General features: G+C 34.9%; 2 protein-coding genes across 6 annotated transcripts in view; one reads left to right on the forward strand and one right to left on the reverse strand.

The window, feature by feature from the left end:
* Positions 1-139: 139 nt before the first annotated feature.
* Positions 140-5,644, reverse strand: LOC116429703 (3'-5' RNA helicase YTHDC2). 3 transcript variants are annotated; one of them, XM_076371653.1, is made up of 8 exons: positions 5,349-5,644; positions 4,832-5,074; positions 4,570-4,763; positions 2,408-4,499; positions 1,943-2,329; positions 1,625-1,875; positions 1,202-1,542; positions 140-1,102 (listed from the first exon to the last, which is right to left on the reverse strand). In XM_076371653.1, the coding sequence occupies exons 2-8, from the start codon at positions 5,026-5,028 to the stop codon at positions 1,091-1,093; spliced, it is 3,474 nt and encodes a 1,157-aa protein (XP_076227768.1). In that variant the 5' UTR covers positions 5,029-5,074; positions 5,349-5,644; the 3' UTR covers positions 140-1,090. The 3 variants fall into 3 exon arrangements, with proteins under 3 accessions (XP_076227768.1, XP_076227767.1, XP_031838803.1); XM_076371652.1 differs by having other exon boundaries at positions 4,832-5,091; XM_031982943.2 differs by having other exon boundaries at positions 4,832-5,047; positions 5,349-5,630.
* ATP8B (ATPase phospholipid transporting 8B) overlaps positions 5,516-13,199 on the forward strand; it is an 82,036-nt gene continuing 74,352 nt past the window's right edge. Inside the window, exon 1 of one of the 3 annotated variants that reach the window (XM_031982827.2) lies at positions 5,516-5,859. The gene's annotated coding sequence lies outside the window, so the exon portion shown is untranslated. Of the gene's footprint in view, positions 5,860-6,141; positions 6,502-13,199 lie in introns of those variants that run through there. The other 2 variants (XM_076371650.1, XM_076371651.1) reach the window with 2 other exon arrangements.

Raw genomic sequence — 13,199 nt, forward strand, 5'->3', positions numbered from 1 at the left:
TACGTTAACATCAACATATATCTTATTACTGCCTAAACATTTTATTAATAATTCATAAATTAGATTATAGTATAGAAAATAAACAATCTTTTTATTCATTGAGATTAAAATACTAAAGAAAAAAATATACATACAAATAAACTTTGCTCGTGATAATCAAAATTTGCAAATATTAAAACTAAAACAAAAATTATTTTTTTTATAGGAGATCTCAAAGCATTAAAACATTATTCACAAATATGTTAGAATGTGATACAATAATAATAATAATAATAATAATAATAAAAATAATATTAATACTCAATTTCTTTCTAATAATTTAAAGTTATCTGTTTACTTGCAAATGACTGTTTTTTTATTGCGATTATTCTGTATAGTAAATTATAACTTTAAGTACTTTAAGCACAGTAAAAATGTAAATAAATCACTTAAAATTAATATCTATACAGTACATCACATTTTTTAGAAGGTACAAAGATCTAGTTCGATTCCTACATGGTGTTCATACTTACTGTTTATGTAGTAAATTGGAAATGTGAAGCAACTTCATAAAAGCACCATTACAATAAACTAGATATCATGATAAGCCGTAGAATTGTAGAATTATATATATATATAATCTGTTTACTTTATCTATTGTTAATAATCAATATTGTATAACATACTTAATACATATGTGTGAACTTTTCAAAAAAATCTTCTAAAGAAAGATAAGTATAGACTTGATATTAGTATCGAATAGCCAGAATTAGTAAATGATAATAGTAAAGGATATGTTTAAGATGTACATAGTACGTGATTGAACATTATTATTTCTTACAGTGTCTCAAGCAGAAAGAAGGTTTATAGACCTTTTGAAATTTTTGTTAATACTGAATAAATATTTAACTATGAGAACTGATATGCTATAATCAGTGGCAATTCTTTATTTTACCCTGTCCATTTAAAATGTAAGCTATTCACTTTTAATAAAACTTTTATAAAAACAGGAATACCATTGCAATCCTACAATGAATTACATATAGGAAGCAAGAGAATTAAATATTTTCTATGAATTATACATAATAAAATATTCTTCTTCTGTCCAACTTTAAAAATTTCTCTAAAAAATAAAAAATGTTTATATTAACATACAGATGATTTAAAAAATAATATATGAATTTCCACATATTAATCTCAATTCACAAATTTAAAATTTTACCTCTACAAAGTCGTCTGTTCTTCTAGCATTGGCAGGATAATAATCAACTATTAACGGACGTGGTCTTTGACCAATACCAGATGGTTGTTGTAATCCACATGCTTGTTCTTCGTTCGTAATTACGCTTACTAATGTACTCACTACTTTTTCATCTAATTGTGACATAGCTTTGTTTGGTGTTTTCATACGCCTTAAGAATAAGGCATTCCATTTTTGTCTTAAATGTAAGAAAAACTGTGCAGTCTCAGGATCCAGTTTAAACACTACCCAATCATCGAGTTTGAAAATTGTGCCCTCATTACTTTCATCAACTTCTGAATCTGATTCACTTTCTGGCACAGCTACAATAAATAAATCAATAATATAAATGCTAAAATTTATAGCAAAAAAATATGAAATAGAAGAGAGTACAATGGTATTTACATTCTGCTTCATAAATTACGTCCACTGACAATCGTGCTGGCCCACAAAACAATGCCACTGTTAACGGATTAACTAAAGTAGCCATTTTTACATGACAGAAACGACCTGTACGACTCATTTCTTCATACAGTAACCATTCACAAGGCAAAGATGCAACATTAGCTATATGTGTCTGTACAGATGTTACTCTTGGAGACTTTGGATAATCCCTTAGAGTTGATGATGGATGAAAGTATACTATTACTTCTTTCCTACAACATTTGTTATCAATCATGTTAAAATCCTAACAAAATTTAATATGTGAAATATATAACATACTGTGTTCTTAGTTGCATGTGTTCTCTGTCGACTCTTATTAAATTTGGATATAAACCAGCAGTTAAAGCTGCTTTTACTACTGCCCAATTCTCTGAATTAGAATTCAAATCTCTAATATCTCCTGGACCTCTAGCTTTAACAAATCCAGATGCACGAAGTTGTCCAAGAAGTTGTGTACGCATTCCAACTACCATCTCCATTACAGCGGCGGAAATAAAATTTTGTTCACAAAATGAACGTTCCTTGCCACGTGCGCGTGCATTTTGCCATCCTTGAAAAGCACGTAATACAGCCATATGATCAGAATAGGTGTTAGTGGCAAATCTTTTTCGTGCTGCAGTTGCAGCTCTTTTTTGTGATGGTTGTGAAGGTAAAACGAAGGGATCTCTGTAATTAATTGTTTAGTATTTAAATATTTCCATTGACTTAAATAATACGATTTTAGGATTAATAAGTGTTACGTACTTATAAGCTAAACTGCACACAATAGTTAAGACTGGATCTAAACATTTCAAAACAACAGCATACAATAACATTTTTCCCAACCGCGGTTCTACTGGTAGATCGAGTAAATGACTTCCTAATTCAGTCAAATCTTCCCATGGGTCTAACGCATCAATAGTTTTTAATAACTGTACTGCATTTCTTGTAACTATATTAGAAGGTGGTTCTAAAGCTCGATCTAAAAATTCAGCAATGGGGGTGTTTCCTGGTGCTAAATGTTTTGTATATAAACATAATTCTTGCAAAGGTAATCTTAAAATTTCTGGAGTTTGATATGGCTGCATGCTGTTATACTGAAGTGAAGAAAATAGTCTATAACAAATCCCTTTTTTACATCTTCCTGCTCTACCCCTACGTTGCTTAGCACAAGCTTGAGAAATCCAATTAGATTTGAGCATACATACGCCTGATAGAGCATCAAAAGATTTTTCTTTAACTTTTCCTGAATCAATCACATAAACAACATCGTCAATTGTGATACTTGTTTCAGCTATATTTGTTGAAAGAATAATTTTTCGTGTTCCCTGAGGGCTGGGCTTGAATACTTTTTTCTGATCACAAGTTTGCATGTTAGAATGGAGCACATATAAAGTATATCGTAAACTCTGATTCATTTCTTTTTCTTCATTATTTATTTTCTCTCTCATAGTAACAATGTCATCGTATCCTGGCAAAAATACTAAAAGAGAACCAGGAGGCATTTTCTTATGAATATGTAAAATCAATTGTAGAAGAAGATTATAATTAATATTGTCATCATTAAATGTGTGGTGGTATATCTCTAACAAAAGCTTGTCTTCTTCTGAAAGTGAAATATTTTTAGCTTGTGCTATTGCATCACCTTGTGATGTGCAATCATAAGTTTTCATATAAGCTTCTATTAACTCTGCGCATTCAGTTTGATTCATATTTTTTGCCCAGTCTAATGCAGTCCATTCATTGGCAGCTCGTAAATTTAAATTTGCTCCCAAATTTAAAAGTTGTTCTGTAGTATTTATACATCCTCTACCTGCAGCCACCATAAGTGGAGTTACAGATGTTGTGGAATGTTGATAGTCTACAGAAACATTTTCAGAAAGTATGAAATATAAAAGTTGTGCAAAATTATCTTCACCGCCATGTAACCATGCATCAGAAATACTTTTATCCATTTCTTCTATTAACCAAGGTTCTAATTTCACCTTTTCTGGAATAGGTTCACACTGTTGATCTAAGACAGGAGCAGGTAATAAAGATCTTTCATTTGAACTACTAGAACCTGATTGTTGGGGCTTATATTGAGTCCAAGACTCTAACACTTTCCGTTGATTCTTTTTATTCATAAGTTCTTCTTTTTTAGTAAGCATCTCTTTTGTCATGTAACCAGTTATTTTCAAAATATCTTCAAGGTAATATGTGTCTACATCAAATATTCTGCCCATTACATTAATAACTGCACACTTGCTAAAATATTTTACAAAAATGCTAACATCTAATGTAGCGCTCATAAGTATAAGTTTTAAAGAACTATGTTTTATCAATGCATCCTTGAGTGCAATCAAAAGGAAGTCACAGAATCTATCACGTTCGTGAACTTCGTCTACGATAATATGTGTAACAGTACTTAAAGCAGAATCACCTGCCATAAGTGTCCTAAGCAATACACCATTTGTGCAGTAGGTTAAAAGCGTTTTTGGAGCAACTCTACTCTCAAGTCTTATTTGATAACCAAATGTTTGACCAATTTTTTCGTCCCTTTCAAATGCTACTCTCTCAGCCACAGAAACAGCTGATAGTCGTCTTGGTTGAGTGCAAATAATTCTACAAGGCTCATGCCTTTGTTGGCAATGTTCAAGTATAAATTGAGGAACTTGAGTAGTTTTACCACTACCAGTTTCACCTCCTATTATTACCACTTCATTAGTATTTAAAGCATTTAGAATATCTTCTCTAACACTAAAAATTGGCAGAGATTTGCGAAAGTTTAACACGTCAAAATTAGTTTTCAGCTGTGGTACTTGTGACACACTGTTGTTTAACCTGCCCATAGCTGTAGTGTTTGTATTTAAGGAAACTAAAAATAATAAATTCAATAATTATTGAGATGTTTAAATAAAAATATAAATTTAGAATAACATAAATACCATCTGCATTGAGAGGTCGTTCACGTTCAATTGGCGGTAGTAAATCCTGGCATTCTTTATGATTCAGTGGAAAACTTTGTAGTAAATTATAAATACTATGTCTTGATGCTTTTTGTAACTTTATTACAGCATCAGCTTGTACTATAGTTGAACCCTCCCTCTTATAAACCGTTAAAAACCGGTTTGTACCTTTACTATTAGAACAAATAGAAAATTGTAAACCCTATCAAAATATAATTAAAACAAATTATGTTTTACTCACCCTCTACTTTTAGATTTTAATCCTAATTCATACGCAAGTTTATGAATATAGGCTCTTTCTTCTGCTGTGTACGATGAAGGAAATTCTAATTCTTTTTGTTCTGGGGTTTCTAATAACTTTTTCAATGTTAAATTCACAGCAATTCTTGTGTCCTCCCCAATAAGGGGAGTTTTCTTATGAAATTTTTGACGTGGCATAATGTATTTATGGTTATTTCTGAAATCCAGAAATACTATGCGACTACTGCAATTTAATAGAATCTTAAAAACAAGTTTTACTTTATATGAATAAGCACGTTATTACAGAAGCTGAGCTTGATGAAATTAACAAAATTAATTTTCATGCAAAATCAAGTTATAAAATTTATTTTTAATAAAAATATATTACTCTACAGTAATACATTCTATGAGTAAAATTGTTCGTATATATCCATTTTTCCAATATGTTGTTGGATTAAGTTTACTTGCTAAATAAATATATAACGTCTGTCACCAACGAAACTGTTTTGTTTACTCACATTATTTACACGACCCTGTTGAATGACATTAGTACCATCATTTAAGAATCCTATATGTTAGTAACTAATGATAAAGTGGCAGCAAATAACATACGTAGGATTTTCGAGAAATTAGTATTAATAAAAATGCACTACATCTGAACAACGATCCTTGATAAACATAGGTGAATATTTATATTACTCTAGATCATTAACTCCACCTACAGAACCAAACAGGTTCCACAATTCACGGATGATTTCTGTCGATAAAAATCGGGTTCTACATCTACCATCGAGCAACGACATTTCATTTACCGATGCAGACGAGCCGCTGAACAAAGTTAATTTTCTTCAACAACAGAGAGTGTTTCCATCGTTTTCACGAGAGATCCGCAAAACAGTGAAAGCGGGCACACGGCCAAATACTGTTCCAGTAAACAATATGGCCGGTTTAGTTTGGTGCGCGGGTTATGTCGTCCTTATTGTGTTTGCCAAGTGTTTATTGTGCAACAGCCAGGATTAGTTGTCTTCGGTAAGTGTATATCATACAAAAAGTACAGAATTTTCAGCGAAAAATTCAGTGAACACGATTTACGGTAAAGGACTTCGTACGCGGTGATTGACGGTTATGAGTGTGTACCTTTCCGTCAATTACCATCCGACCGTGTTCAAAGTTATCGGTGAAATCTTAACGAAATATATCGATTCGATAACTTTATCTCTCTATCTTGCAAATGTATCGCACACATTTTTTAATCAGAGAAAGTGTTGTATATCAAACAAAATATCGCTTTCCGAAATTTCATTCTAAACGAGAACGACAGTCGTGATTGTGAAGTCCGCAGTGTTGGACCGTATCAAGCTTTTCTTTCACCTTCCTTGTGCGAATTGTATTTAACTAGCCAACCTATTGACGGTCTCACGTTATTCTGGTGCTTTGTCGAGGCTCTAGTTTTCGATTGGCACTTTTCCTACATGGCTACAATGAAGATTAAACTTCGAGACAACGTAACGCGAAGCAACAGGTTTTTTGCTGAGAAACTGCCGATGACCTCCTGTTTTAGTACTCAACTCGTTGCACTCATGACTCTCGGACGTAATTGTCGTGTGTACACTTCTCGTTCGTCTGTTGTTTATGCAAGGTAGGAAAAGTGGATAGAGATTCGACGGAAAGGTAATTACACCTTGAAACATTTACCCGGTGACTGTGATACGATGTTAAATCTGAACCGTACGATTACCCGAAGTGCATTGCAGTTCTGCGGTACTGGTATGCGGCGGTTATAACAACGTTATTGTTTGTACTTAAATATTTAAGTTTATCGACACTTCCTTTCATCAATTGATATAAAGATCCATTAGCAGCAATAAAATGGAAAAGGGGATGTATTCGATAAAACTAGTTTACACTTCCAAGTGACGTTCTTTTTGTCGAAAACTTCGTTTTTAATTAACGTTCACTTTCAAAAACGTTGTTCTACGCATCCAAAATGTTTAGGGATTTAAGACTTAAATAACTTTACGTTCTTCTAATAAATATAGACAATTAAATATTTTAAAACAATTTATTTTCTAACTTAGTAAGAAACAGTTTCTTTCAATTCAATGTCAATGCATTAAAATCGTTAATAATTTGTGTAATAACACTATTTCAACGGTGAAGTCGAGAAAATCGTTACAATTGATTATTGCGCACGTATACACGTCCCAATTCGTTTAACCTGCAATACGACAAATTTTACAAGAGAATCGTACGACAGCCCGATAGAGGTTGCAATCATTGTTCTAACAGCCATAATCAAACAAAATTGTACAATTCATCGTACATTAATTCCTAACGCGTGTGAATTACATATTTAATTGCGCTAATGTCGGTGTCCTTACTTTTGTGCGCAAATCATTTAAGGAAAAATTACTCTTGTCGAGAATGACTTTTTGCCGGCTGTACAGTACACTGCACATTACAATTGTAGGCTCGTTTGAAACGAGGATGAGGAAACTTATTTAGAAGTACCGTAAACACAATGATCACAATGACCCTGTGATGTCAACTGGGAAGAATGTAAACCGTGTGTCGGAACTTCTTGCATGTGTTTATAGGTCGAGTAGTTTCAATTCGTGTTTGAATTCGAAACGAATATCAATCGGTGAATTGTAACTGTAGCCTATAACGCAGAACTGAGAAAACAACAAATATTCTCCATCTTTCCTTTCGTTTAAATTTTCGTTAAAACGATTCTTTTCCTGAAATCGACCGTTATCGTGAAACGGTTTTTTTCGTACAGGGACCCGGTATACCAGGAAAATCGATCCGAAAAATTCGCCGAGTGCACGTGCACTCGCCGGGCAAGGTGAATGCTCAACGCTGAAATGCGGTCACGTGGTAGCGATAGTGTACCTCGGAGCCATCGAAAATATTGATCGAGTGAAACAGCTGATCATTCGGATCCGCTGAAAGTTGGAAACTTTTTTTCAGCGATTTCTTGGTTGTAACAATTTAATATTTTGCTCAACGTGAATAGTGGACAATAATCAACTAAAATATTATTTAACACTAGAACCATCGAACAGGTCAAAATGGCCCATTCCAGATTTCTTCTTTCCGCGATTATTAAAAAAATAGCAAGTGCTTCTCGGGGAGTTATCTAAGAAATTGTTTCGTTTCAAAATGTCAATTTCAGTGCTCGGTAGTTCTAGTGTTAAAATGCAAAATGGAAGACAATGAGGCGGTATATAGTTAACTGTTTGAAAATAGATAAGGGTATTTAGAGTTCCAAGTATAATCAAATTTTGCTGTTTGCTTCTCGAATTACTTGTACGGTTACCCAGACATCGTAAAGTGAAAAAATAAATCGGGACATTGGGAAACACTACGGGACGGTCGTTTAAGCGGGTTTTATCGCGTTTGCTTAAAGTGCAACCGAGTGTAATAGAGTGAAATAATGAAACTTTAACGATGATATAATTTTTCTCGCATCGTTAAAACCATTCGTTGAATTATTATGTCTGTATTTGATTCCCGCATCCATAAATTAGTCTGCCCATACTTGAGGTTGCATAAACATCCGCGAGCTGTTGATTATAAATAGTCACTGCGAGAAACATTTACCCGGTTCGCTCGTTTACGATGGAAATTATGAAATCGATAGAAACGATGATGTTCCTCGTTGAGTTTTCACATTTGGGACCGGTATATTATATTTAACACGTCCGCTGCCACGAGAATTTTGAGCGTTTTGTTATAGTAATATTTATTCCTTTATAACAGAAGAAAATAGTATTAAATATAATTATTAATGTTTTCGTATTACAGTATTCATATTACGCTATTATCCAGCTTCTCGTGTCACTAAATAGTTTGATTCAATATCAATTTTTTTATTGTAATTGTTTTCAAGCAATTTGAAAGCTCCGGTCACCGGTGACGGTCTTCTCAATTATATTTTCTTCAACCAAATAAATCTAAACAAAATATTAGAAAAATGAAACTGAAACGAGTCATTGAGTTCCTAAATATAACGTTGTAGTTTATAATTCCTAATAACAATATCTATAGGATTAATTTCATTTTCATTATGTAAAATATAGGGTTACAGCCATTACAAATATGGCAGCGAACGTGTTAAACACCGTTTAATGTACACGCGTACGGATAAAATATTCTCCACTGATTTTTTCATCCAGTTTTTCTTTTTGTAACATGTTTCTTATCGGTCCGAAAATGAAGAAAATGATTGGCAAAAATATATGCATACGTATCGTTCGAATTTGAACACGAACGTTGGAAAATTACACAATTTCTGTGAAGAGAAAATAGTTTGATCGAAGCGTATGTAAACACGCAATGTAATGTACGAGCCGTGTTCGTGCATTCGTTACATATTCTGTATTTTGCGTGCGCGTGTCGCACACGTTTGCGCGAGTCGGACGTTACGTATTTATTCGAAATGTATCGGCGATATTGCCTAGAAGTGGACCGCTTTCGTTTTTAATTCGGAAACGTCGAGTTGCGTCACTGTTTCTGCAGATGTTGCTAAAATTCGCGCGCTCTTAATTCGCCGCGTGACGTACGACGAGGTTCGAGTGTTTTCCGCTTTTTTTTTCGTTTTTTACTTTTATTACGTTCCACAGAATATACATATACAGCGTGCTCGCGTTGCTACCAACGGATGTTTTCTTTCATGCGAACAGTACTCGGAAATGTGTTCGCTGAAAATATTTCACGGCTCCTTTGTAAACCATGTGTATGAATTATTTTCAATGATCGCGAACTATATTCTATCTTCTTCGGATCTGAATATACAATATAGAATTAGAGAAAGCTAAAGAGCTAAAGAAACCTAAAGAAAATCAACTATGAAACATATGTAAACGGAAGCTCTATCCCAGTGAAAATTTGAATTGATTAGTTCGCTCGTTAAAATTTACCTCGATTACTGCTCAGCCTGATAAGTGAACCGCTGCATCGTTGAACAGATATTACAAATTTAAATGAATACACGACGTAAACTACACGAAATAGAGTTGGTCAAAATATTCAAATTACGAAAATTACAAAATATTAAGTGAAGCAATTTAAACGTGTTCCATTGGCTGGTGAGTGAGAATAGAAGGTTCAATGGCGAAAGTACCCTTTTCGAGGAAAGTGAAATGATTCTTTTCGGCGGCATTGTTACGCGATAGTGGCTTGTTCGGCAATTACATAAGTGAAGATCGCATCTGCTCGTTGCGTTTGCCCGCCAGTTAATGCTCGGGCAAACGGTGAAGATTCCAATTGATCGGTGGCCTCAGGAGGTGGCGCGGCAACAGCCAGCTTGTCCAGCAAAACAGTCACGAGTTAACCCCTTGCCTGACGATTTATTTCGTCTGACATGCTTATGCTATTTTATTTGGTCGAAACTTTGTGGACACAATTATTATAAAAACAATTGGACCGTAGCAGGTTCCATTGAATTTCTTTGCGAAAATAAGAAATTCATTTTAGTTATGAAACATTAGATTTGTAAAATAAATCGCAGAATCAGGTCTCGCATGGAGGAGAAGGGTGAGTGAGACTCGTCATTTTCATTCCAGGGTTAAACAAATGCCGGATCGAACGGGCCGATAAATCACGATCAGTCTAATTTGGTTATGCGCACTCTTAATTCACCACCCAGTCTGCGACTCGCGATACCTATGTACATAAGTAAGTGCGATGGCCGCGTCACGTTCGCGATTCAATCATTCTTTGCCGACCGGCGAGGCGGACAAAAGAATCGATTCTGTATTATTCAATCTGATAACTGGTCGAAGCATCGTGATTCGTGTAGACGAACAGTAAGCGAGAGTGCATAGATGACTTACAAGGGAAGATATCGAACTCGGAAAATCAAAAAATTATGGAACTTCGCGGGGGTTAGTCACTTTGAAGGAGTGAAACCACCCCTCGAACAAAATGCATATTTTCCTTTCCCGTGGATCTTTTCGAGAACGGTACGAGATAGCGGAAAGAAGTTTCAACAAAAAATGAATTGCTCTGTCACGTTTATAAAATTGCAAAATAAAATTTTTCACAAAAACAGGATAAAAAAGATTTATCCTAACTCTACTCAGTTTCACAATTGTTTGAATTTCTGGGTTCGATAACTTCCTTCGTTAAATACGCCGAACTCATTTAAACCTTTGAAGCCCAATGTCTTTGTTTCGATGACATTAACCTTTTAGGTACGGTACACCACTATAGTGGCCTTCCGTCGAGACACTATATTGTTATGGAACGCCACTATAGTTGCTTTCGTGGATCGCTTCAATTCGGAAAATATATAAAGAAATTGTAATATATTCATTTCGAACTCCATTCCCAAGTAATGTCGTACTGGAAATCGTCATGAACGGTTTTGTGTGTGCCCTCCGCAGCCAGGCGCGCCGTCGCATGGGTACTCACTTGCGGACGAGCGCGCTGTACCTAAAAGGTTAAACCTTGACATGAGGAACGAAGAAACAAAGAACAAAGCTGCGAAGAAGGAATTTAATAATTCAAATAACAATAGATTAGTGTGTAGTTCTTTTCCAAATATTTAAGTTCGATGCATCATTTTGATAAGAATATACTTTATATTTCATTTCTTGGTATCTCGACGATGTCTGTACGATTTCTTGAATTCAAGATAGTCTTTAGATTCTGTGGAATTCTGAGGGGTTTCCAGCTAGTTTTCAAGATTAGGATTACATATATTAGACCTCTTGAGTTAGAAATCAGTTTTTTCGCTTTCCTCGAACTAAAGATTGCCTCTATCAAGATTCCAGAAACAGGAATCAACAGCATCGCGTTTCTTGAACTTAAAATAGTCTCCATCGAGTTTCTTTAATCTGATGGAACGTTTATCAGGCTTCTTGAGCCTGAAATAATCATCGTCGAGTGTTTTAATTTCCAAGCGGTCGTTATCAGTCCTACTGAAACAGAGTCTCCACATGCGACTACGGCTACTGCACAATTTTCTTCGCGAGTTTCGCTGATAGTACGCACAAAAGAATTCTTTTTTTGTGAATATGACGAAAGCGGTCACGGTTCACGGGTTATGCAAGACAGTTATGCAATAGCATCAACCCGAGCGAAAATTCTCCGCGATCTGCGAGTAACAGTTCGCCCTATCCGCCATTAAACCCGGATCACGCGCGTGTTCCTTTCGTCGAATGCATTTAATTGTACTTAACATTCTTGCGGCGTCGTGTATGCACACCTACGACTGGACAGTAACAACCGAGAATCTTCGTCCCTGGAAATTTAAATATACCGCGTCGGGAATCTCTTAATTCGTAAATCATACGAAAATAGCATTACACCTTCTGCCTGGAATTTCGAAGAAATTGAAATGTTCGAAATCTAACGTGTATATAAAGAGTATCACATTGCATAAGAGCTAAATAGATTGCCCTATGATTTACTTCTGAGCTATGATCGACACTACTTTGCCATCAATAATTTATTGAAAAAAAGAACACGAAAATTTTAGGCGTATTCCATGTCTGCTCCAAAGTATAATTATTGATAACAGAAGAATACTATTTCATTTGAATTTCATATGTATATCGCATACTCTTTCAAAGCAAAAGTAAATGGAAGCAATTACTAATTACACAGTATTACAAATTATAGTTACATTAAAAAGTTGCATTAGTTACATTAGGTAAAGGTTACACTGTTATTTAGTTACTTACGGTATTAATCGTTTCCATTCGACACCAGTTGATCTCCATATTGTAATTGTTTCCAAGCGATTCGGGGTACGAGAGTAACGATAATCGACCGGAATACTGAATTTTGAAGTAAACATTCGAACTCTTGAAATTTGAATGTATTCATCCGCTTCGAGGCTCGCGGATCCGATCCTTTCTCCAGCGAAGTCCGCGTCGATCGACCTTGGACTCGTAAGCGTTTCGTGCGTTTTCACTCGGTTCGAACGTGTGTTCGAGTTATGTAAATCTCGTCATATTTCTCGGTGCTTCGGAATACTTACGGCCGATTACTTATATGTTTGTCCCTTTGAGCGAGTCCCGTGCGATCGTTTTTTACTCATTCACCTCAGCTACTGAGCATTATCAGCCATCGTGACGAATAAAATGACCCTTGGTATTCACGGCTACCATTTAACCCTTTAGGTATAACATCAGTGTGTGATTCTGGCTCTGATACCATTTCCATTACCTTTATTCTTTTTTCTTTATTTATCGCATGAATTAACGATCCTTTTTTGTTTCACTTTCGGACAAGATTAAATTGAAATGAATTGAACATTAAATTAAATTGTAACGAAACACGCAAACGGTGCAATAATGCTTAGCACTGAATTAAACAACCGATTTATTTCGTAACATGTACCTTCATTGGAATGG

Source organism: Nomia melanderi, chromosome 10 (genome assembly GCF_051020985.1).
Source record: "Nomia melanderi isolate GNS246 chromosome 10, iyNomMela1, whole genome shotgun sequence".
NCBI lineage: Eukaryota > Metazoa > Arthropoda > Insecta > Hymenoptera > Halictidae > Nomia > Nomia melanderi.

Bases quoted from the DNA above. Each gene is read 5' to 3' on its own strand.
- LOC116429703 (XM_076371653.1), bottom strand. From the start codon at position 5,028: ATGCCACGTCAAAAATTTCATAAGAAAACTCCCCTTATTGGGGAGGAC. The intron at 4,764-4,831 runs GTGAGTAAAACA...TTGTTCTAATAG, and splicing joins TTAAAATCTAAAAGTAGAGG to TAAAGGTACAAACCGGTTTT. The intron at 2,330-2,407 runs GTACGTAACACT...AATTAATTACAG, and splicing joins GTGTGCAGTTTAGCTTATAA to AGATCCCTTCGTTTTACCTT.